General features: G+C 44.8%; 1 protein-coding gene across 1 annotated transcript; it reads left to right on the top strand.

The window, feature by feature from the left end:
- The first annotated feature begins 5,605 nt into the window (after positions 1-5,605).
- Positions 5,606-8,366, top strand: LOC109742118 (potassium channel KAT3-like). Its single transcript, XM_020301191.4, has 9 exons — positions 5,606-5,899; positions 5,988-6,203; positions 6,322-6,477; positions 6,600-6,657; positions 6,760-7,077; positions 7,169-7,408; positions 7,497-7,595; positions 7,699-7,731; positions 7,843-8,366. Exons 1-9 carry the CDS (start codon positions 5,709-5,711, stop codon positions 8,038-8,040), a joined length of 1,509 nt encoding a protein of 502 aa, XP_020156780.1. The 5' UTR covers positions 5,606-5,708; the 3' UTR covers positions 8,041-8,366.
- The last annotated feature ends 524 nt before the right edge of the window (positions 8,367-8,890 follow it).

Below are 8,890 nucleotides of genomic sequence, written 5' to 3'. Positions count from 1 at the left end.
AAAGTGACGATTCATGCAAATCATCAAGGTTTTAAGTACCTTCTTAAATGAAAGATGGTAATCCACGCCTGATCCTTTGGGTTTTATTACTTCAAGAATTTGAGTTACAAATTATTATCAGGAAAGGTGAAAATAACCCTTTTGGAAACCTCGTATCGAGCGTGGAAGGCATTCCAAATGATCCCATCCCTTTAAATTCCCAAGCAAAAGCCTTGATGTGATTGAAAAATAAGTTCCTTGGTTTGTAGGTCATGCTAACTTTGTTGTAGGAGAATACCTATCACCTGAAATGATGTGTAATCAAAAGAAGATGTTCTTCAACAATTTGAATCACTACTTTTGGGATTATTCGTACACTTATAAGAATGGAGCTGATGGAATGAAAAGAAGGTTTGTCGCCAAACACAAGATCGATTCTATCTATGGGCTTGTCATAAAAGCCAGTATGGAGGGCATAACACATGTACTCTAAGTACCACTGATGTGCTTTAATCAGGGTTTTATTGGTTAACCTTATTTAGAGATGCACATATATGTTAAAAATTGTGATGTCTGCCAATGCACATGTAATTTAACTAAGATACAAAATTTGTCTATTCTATATAGTTTTATTGTCGAACCTTTTAATGTTTGGGGAATGGACTATCTTGGACCTTTTCCCACCTCAAATGGGTATACTCATATCTTTGAGGTTCTTGACTATGTTTACAAGTGAGTGGAAGCAATTCTAGCTCATCATGTTGATGCTTCTACTTTAATAAAAATGAGCAAAGTTTTTAATAGTATAATCTAGATCAATAAAAGTTTATTGATAAATAATCATGTAGTTCCAAAGTGAATATTAACTAGGGACAATTGCATTTTTACCCCTAGTTGGTTCCTACCCACGGGTTTTGCCCTTACTTTTCGAGCTTGCTCAGTTTTGCCCTTACTTTTTCCATCAAGGTCCCTCGAATGCCCTTTGACCGTTTGACCAAAACTTTGAAAATTCATAACTAATTAATATGAACTTGGAAAAATGCAAATAAGATATCAAAATGTTCATATAAACATTACCCTTATGTGCATATCATTTGCATTCAGGACAAAAGCACCCTTTAAACTACCTGAGGTAACTAATATTATTAACATTATTAAAAATAAAAAGGTATAAACAATATTTTTTTCATGAATAAAAATCACATGCAAATGTAGGTGATGTTTTCTGAACATCCTGATATCTTATTTGCATTTTCTGAGTTCGTATCAACTTGTTATGAAGTTTCCAAATAATGGTCAAAGTCGTTAGAACATTCTTAACAAGATGATACGAACTCAGAAAAATGCAAATAAGATATCTGGATGTTCAGAAAACATCACCTACATTTGCATGTAATTTTTATTCATGAAAACCATATTGTTTATACCTTTTTATTTTTAATAATGTTAATAACATTAATTACTTCAGGTAGTTTAAAGGGTGCTTTTGTCTTGAATGCAAATGATATGCACATAAAGGTAATGTTTATCTAAACATTTTGATATCTTATTTTCATTTTTCTGAATTCATATGAATTAGTTATGATTTTTTAAAGTTCTGGTCAAACGGTCAAAGGGCATTCGAGGGACCACGACGGAAAAAGTAAGGGCAAAACTGAGCAAGCTCTAAAAGTAAGGGCAAAACCCGTGGGTAGGAACCAACTAGGGGTAAAAATGCAATTGTCCCTATTAACTATATGGAGATATAGCAGTTGAACTATATGAAGATATAGTGTTACTATAGGATGGTCTATATGGAGATATAGTGTTACATTAATGTAGCAAAAGAATTACACAAAACTAGATATCACCAACACAAATAACATTAGAGTTTGAAGAGTATCAAACCGAGTGACGAAGGCTCTACCACTGGCAAAGCATGAGAGACACCACATAGCCATGTATGTTAGAAAACATGCAACTAGATTATGGACTCTAGTGCGAGTGGGAGACTGTTGTAAATATGCCCTAGAGACAATAATATTTGTATTATTATATTTCCATATTCATCATTATGAATTTTATATTCTATGCTATAACTACTACGATCCTGGAATATGTGATTCAGTGAAAAACTCACATGCATGTGTGGAATGATAAACAATTAAATAAAATGTTCCTAGTCCGGCCTAAGAGATTAGCTCAAGTGTTGTTGGTGATCACATTTTCCAGATCTTAGGATATCACTATGCGTAACAATAGTCCTAAAACAACATTGAGATTATGACGTTGGAAGAACGGTCATATTGAACTGGCACAAACGTGTTTGTTGTGAATTGGATTAATATCATCTACATTCAATTGTAATAACACGGAGTGTTAATGTGTTATCTTGCTCCTTATACCAGGAGATTATCGTAGTCACTTATTATCACATGATGGTCTTTGGGGTTGCTCAAACGTCACCTGTAACAAGGTGATCATAACGATAACTTACATCACTAGTACAACGACGTCCTAAACAAACGGTTTAAAACCCCTTTCCGCGACGGCATTTGGAACCATCGCCAAGTGAGTGTGGGCGATAGGGGGTCCTTCCCACACGACCCATAAATTGTCGGGGATAGGCCCTCGTGGGACCCAGGATGGGGCCGTGTGCGATCGGGCGAGGCATGGAAACTCAATCATTTCCGTAGGTATGGACATCCCACACGGTGAATCCCAGAAATCATTTCCGTAGGTATGTACATCCCACACGGTGAATCCCAGAAATCATTTACGTAGGTATGTAAATCCCACACGGTGAATCCGAGAATCATTTTCGTAGGTATGTACATCCCACACGGTGAATCCCAGAAATCAATTCCGTAGGTATGTACATCCCACACGGTGAATCGCAGAAAATCATTTCCATAGGTATGTACATCCCACACAGTTCTTTGTGTGGAAACGTTTGTGCAAGGTGGCCTAACGCAAACAGTTCGCTGCCGGAAGCCGTGTGTGATTGTTAGTTGATCGAACACGCCTACTTTCTAGAAACCGTGCGGGTTGTTTGAGTTCATCGCCCACGGTGCTGTCTGAGTAACCGTTTGCAATAGAAAACCCCAATAAGCAGGGTAATTAGCCTATTATTGATAATCCATGTACTAGTCAAACTGATATTTCTTATAAAACACGCCAGATATTTCATATCCATATAAAAGCAACCAGGATTTCATAATCGAATTACATCAGATAGCTTCGGCACTCAGTTACGCCATTACACAACAGCACCAAGTTTCACATGCAACATAAAAAACCTTTGGAAAGTAGCATCATACACGGTAAATAGACAGATGAATCTCATCTGGGAAACTGCAGAAGCGGAAGGCAAATATTGAGCCTTCAGTGATGTTGAATGTCCTTGCAACTTTAGGCCAGTAGCTATGGATAATTGCCCGCCCAACCTTCATCCTCTTCAGCAAGACTTCAATACTGTACCGTGGGTGTTGAATGAATACCTTCCTCGCCTCTTGACCATGCAGGTGGTTTGAGAGGTAATCATCGGTGAACTGCTTTGAAAAGTACTGAAAACAAAGCTATGCATAAATCGCTGTTGTAAATTTTGAAATGGCGCAAGGGGTAAAAACAAGGTAAAAGAGTTGGTACCATCCTATAGTTGACTGATGTCTTCTTCATTGTGCAAACAAAGATCTTGCTGTTATTCGTCGCAAGTTTCTTCATCCTAACAATCTTTCTAAGTTTCTTGACTTGACTGATATTCATGGACATCTCATTTCCCCATATGCAAAATGGGTCGAACAGTGGGTCTAAGCCTCTGACAGCAGGACCTACATGTGCAAGACCAAATTGTAAGAAACCTAAATATTAGAATGATTCCTGCAACTGCACAATAATGTGCTATTAGCCAAAGGACCCTGCTTGAACAAACCTCGATGGTAAACCACAGTGTCTCCCATTGTTTCACTGCAACACACATAAGGAAGATCTTGATCAGGTTAACAGAGAGTTGCCATACTATCAGTAGAATATGTATTGAGTACAACCAAATTCGATTGGTCTCACTTAACAATACAAAATTGTACCCACAACAAATGAAAATCAAATTGCAAAACTAAACCAAACAGTTAACTGGACAGCACACCAAATGAACCAAAATAGTTAACTGAACATGACATTGCAGAATAGAAACATGTACTAGAAGATAAGACAGTTAACAAAACAAAGAAATGCTTGAGATCAGTACTACGAAATGTAGCAATTGTTGGACCAAAGTGTTAACTGAACATTACATTTCAGAGGACCAAACTGTTAACTGAACATTAGATTGCATATTAACATTACAGAGGACAAATCACTAGAAGGCACTAGCGGTGGCTCGAGAAAACATCACGAACTATATTTTAAAGTAGACAACCACGCGATAGTGTCGACGGTGGCCTCGAAGATGAGGTGCTCCTCCAAGATCTGGCGGTCGACACGCATGTCAGCCATAGCGACCTCATTCGCGCGTGCGGCCGCATGCTACTCAGCTCCACGTTATACTGTGTGTAAAATGTCTATGGGCGGCGCTTAATTGGAGGAGGGGGCAGTGATTTCGGTGGAAGGTGTCGCTCCGTCAGTCGGGGCATGTGGGACGGGAAATGAGGAGGATGGTGTGTGTGGGGTGTGGATTACCTGACCATATCGATGAGGCCACGCAGCAAGAAGAAGGGTCGGCGGGGAGGAGGCCGCGCAGCAAGAAGAAGGGTCGCCGGCGAGGAGGCGGCGCTACAAGAAGAAGGGTCGCCGGCGAGGAGGCGGCGCTGCAAGAGGAAGGGTAGCCGGTGTCGTGGTTTTGTCATGGCAGATGTCCTAGTGAAAGGACTTAGTCGTGGAGCCATCGCGACGGGTTAGCTTAAAGGGGTTAAAGCGGGACAAAGGACACAAGGGTTCCCATCAACCTCCGACTCCCCTCCGCCGGCGACACCACTGCCAATGTTTCCCTGGCTCCGGGTCACTCCTAGCTCAGCCTCGCCTGCTACCCGTGCCTCGATGTTGAGTCCTTGTCTCCGCCTCGGGGCTTCGGGCAAAATTGAGCGGCACGAATTGGATTATGAGGCAACCGGTGAATAGCAAATGCGCAAAACTAAAACATTACCTAATATTTGACGTGACGGACATTGTCCAACTTGTAATTCCTGTCTTGCATGGCATTATTTGTACCACTAACGAGAAAAGCACCTTCCCAGCCTTAGCAAAAAAGACAAACAACAAATTTCATGGGGCGCCTTTCTAATCTGATTGTCATGGCACGCTTTAACATCATATATAACTGCCTGCAACTGAGATTTAGCCCAATGGGAAACCGGACACCGCGTGTGCGCCACCACTTGGATCGGTAATGGCCGCGCCACCATTGGCCGGGGGCGCAATCTGGGATCGACAAGTCCATGGGCGAGTCGTGGGGCACGGGACATGAGGCGATCCCAACGCGACATGGGCGGCCCATCGGCATGTCTCGGCTGCCCGGTGACAAGACCAAAGGCAAGTTATCCTATTCCTAAAGGTGTTCCCGTTCCATACAACCGTTTTGGTCAGCTCAGAGCCACGCAAAACGTACGCGAAACGGAAGCGGTGGCTCGCGATCGGCCGCTCCGGCCGGTATAAATACGCGGCGCGGCCGCGGCATCCCTCTGCAGTTCTCCGCGCTCTGCCTTTGGCAACGGACCAACAGTCCAGCTCCAGTAGCGAGCGAGCGAGCGAGCGAAATGGCGCGTCCTTCCCGCGCTCGCACGGGGTCACGGGTGACGCGGTGCTTCCCATGCTACGACGGCGACAGGAGCGGCGAGTTCAGCGGCTGCAACGTCCCCAACGATCTGCTCCCGTCGCTCGGCGCCACCGCCGCCGCGCAGCCGACCGCCGGCAGGTACCTCGTCTCGCCTTACGGCCGGCGCTACAGGTACGGAAGCACGCACGATTGCTTGTCTCAGTCGCGTACTGTTAGATAGATGTGCGGTGAAGGTGATCGGTCGATCGTTGATGTGCAGGGTGTGGGAGACGTTTCTGATCCTGCTGGTGGTGTACTCGGCGTGGATATGCCCGCTGGAGTTCGCGTTCCTGAGGCACCTGCCCCGCGCGCCTTTTGTCGTGGACGATGTCGTCAACGGCTTCTTCGCGGTCGACATCCTGCTCACTTTCTTCGTGCCCTACGTCGACAACAGGTCTTACCTTGTCGTCGACGATCCGAAGAAGATCGCACTCAGGTGGGTGCTGCTGCTACGTACTCCTTCAGTGTTGAGATACGTTTCTAGTCTCAGGCACGCATGAACATACTCCACTGTGCTTACCTTTAGGTCCGGCCTTGTTCCTTTTGGTTTGCAGGTATCTGTCGACCTGGTTCATCTTTGACGTCTGCTCCACGGTTCCATTCCGCTCCATCACCCACCTCTTCACCAGGCACGAGCACAGCCTCGGCCTCAAGTTCCTCAATGTGCTTCGCCTCTGGCGGCTGCGCAGAGTCAGTTCCTTATTTGCAAGGTAGTACAATAGCATATGTAGTTAAGCACTGTGCACTTGGCATATATACCAAGCTAAAAGTGGTCACTGTTCAGTACGTGCAACTTAATTAACAATGATGATTCTCTTATTCCTTTCCGTAGGCTTGAGAAGGACATCCGTTTCAACTACGCCGTGATACGCTGCACAAAGCTCATCTCGGTACGTCCAGATTCTCTCTTCCTTTCTACTCCACTGTAGTACCACCGTGCAGTAGTAGTTCTTCTTCCTCATGCATGCATGCGCCACGGATGATATAAGCAGGTCACTCTGTTCGCGGTGCACTGCGCCGGGTGCATCAACTACCTGATCGCGGACAGGTACCCCGACCCGTCGAGGACCTGGATAGGCGCGGCGCACCCGGACTTCAGGGAGGACGGGCTGTGGGTGCGCTACGTCACGTGCCTCTACTGGTCCATCACCACCATGACCACCACCGGCTACGGCGACCTGCACGCCCAGAACGCCAGGGAGATGCTCTTCGGCATCTCCTACATGCTCTTCAACCTCTGGCTCACCGCCTACCTCATCGGCAACATGACCAACCTCGTCGTCCACAGCACCAGCCGCACCAGAGACTTCGTACGTATATATGCATCCAATTCCAAACTACGCTAGCCTCATGCATATTTGGCCGTGAATGATCATGGCTTGCGCATCCACAAAAATGCAGAGGGACATGGTTCAGGCTGCCACAGAATTCGCGGCGAGGAACCAGCTGCCGCGGCAGATAGAGGAGCAGATGCTGAACCACATATGCCTGAGGTTCAAGGCAGAGGGGCTCAAGCAGCAGGACACACTGGACATCCTCCCCAAGGCGATGAGATCGAGCATATCGCTCTATCTCTTCTTCCCGGTGGTTCAGGGCGCCTACCTCTTCAGGGGAGTCTCCCCAAGCTTCATCCAGCAACTGGTGAGAAACTTGCAAAGCATTACGGTTGGACTTAGGTGTAGGAATGGAAGGGTACTCGCAAGTTTTGAATTTGTTTTCAACTATGCAGGTGACCGAGATGGTGGCTGAGTACTTCGCCCCAAAGGAGGACATCATACTGCAGAACGAGTACCCATCAGACCTACACCTTCTTGTGACCGGAGAAGTGGTATGTACAGTAGAATCTTATGTATTTACAACGTTAATTATCTTGAATTCACACACCTCATAGGGCTTGCGTATCATTAATCAACGTGTATCTTCACTCACAGGATATTGTGGCGTTCCTAGATGGGACAGAGCAGGTACTGTTCCCGGGTTCATGACTTAACCAAAAAACATGCAATGCAGAGTGCAATCTGCAGAGTTGGTCCCTCAAGTACTTAACGTACTTACTGATAACGTGCACCTTTCAGGTTTATGGAAAGGCGACTGAGGGAGGACTGCTAGGGGAGATCGGAGTACTGTGCAACAAGCCACAGCCGTTCACTTTCCGGACGACCAAGCTATCTCAGGTTCTAAGGATCAGTAGGCCCAAGCTGATGGACATCATCCAGGAAAATGCAGAAGATGGCGAGATCATCAGGATCAATCTTGAGCAAGTAAACGTCTAAGTAACGTGCACCCCATCAAGGTATACACGGAATGAATGTATTGGCTTTGTGTACTTCAAATATAACAAAATTTAAGTATGGAACTATGGAAGGATACACCAAAATGATCTGGGGACTGGACAAAGGCTGAATCCTTGAGACGGTCTCTCGCCTATTGAAGAATGCGACTTGCTATTTAGCACAACAGTTTAAGTGTCCAAGACCACATATGTATATAGTATTATGACTTTAATGGGTGTAACAAGTGAAATAACTGTTGATTGTACTCGAACATAGTTAATTTGCACCATGTAATTGGGTGCATGATAACGCTGCTACTAACGATATCGAGGCCAACCACTGTCGTTGCAATGACTCACAACAAGTATTCACCTTACCACCCTCCAGTACTCAATGCACACAACCATGCACGGAGTTGTAATCACACATGAAGGTTGTCGACAATTTCATGAATCACTCCACTCCGTATCAGCTCCATTTCATCAAATCCAGTTTAAAGCAGTTTCATCCAAGAGTTGCACTCTAACATAGAACAATTTATCTTTTTGGAGCACCCCCTGAAGTGCTTCACGAAAAACAAGGAATTGTACATCAGATTCAAGTTTTTTTATGGCGTGGAACATTATGGAGCTACCTCATTTGGCTTGCGCTTTTTAGAGCAGAGCTGAATTTTAGGGAGCAGAGCAGTCCCAAACAAGCACTAAGTTTACATGAGTAGATAAGAAGTGAACTCGCAAACAAGATTCTTGTTGTACTACTTAACCTAACAAACCTCCCAGTTGGATGGGAACACGTCCTAAAATGGGATCAAAACGTGTGGTAACATGGAAAGATGGCAAAAGCTCAGAAC

The sequence above is a fragment of the Aegilops tauschii genome, chromosome 3 (assembly GCF_002575655.3).
Source record: "Aegilops tauschii subsp. strangulata cultivar AL8/78 chromosome 3, Aet v6.0, whole genome shotgun sequence".
In the NCBI taxonomy this organism is placed as follows: domain Eukaryota; kingdom Viridiplantae; phylum Streptophyta; class Magnoliopsida; order Poales; family Poaceae; genus Aegilops; species Aegilops tauschii.
This window is presented reverse-complemented; position numbering and strand designations above follow the sequence as displayed.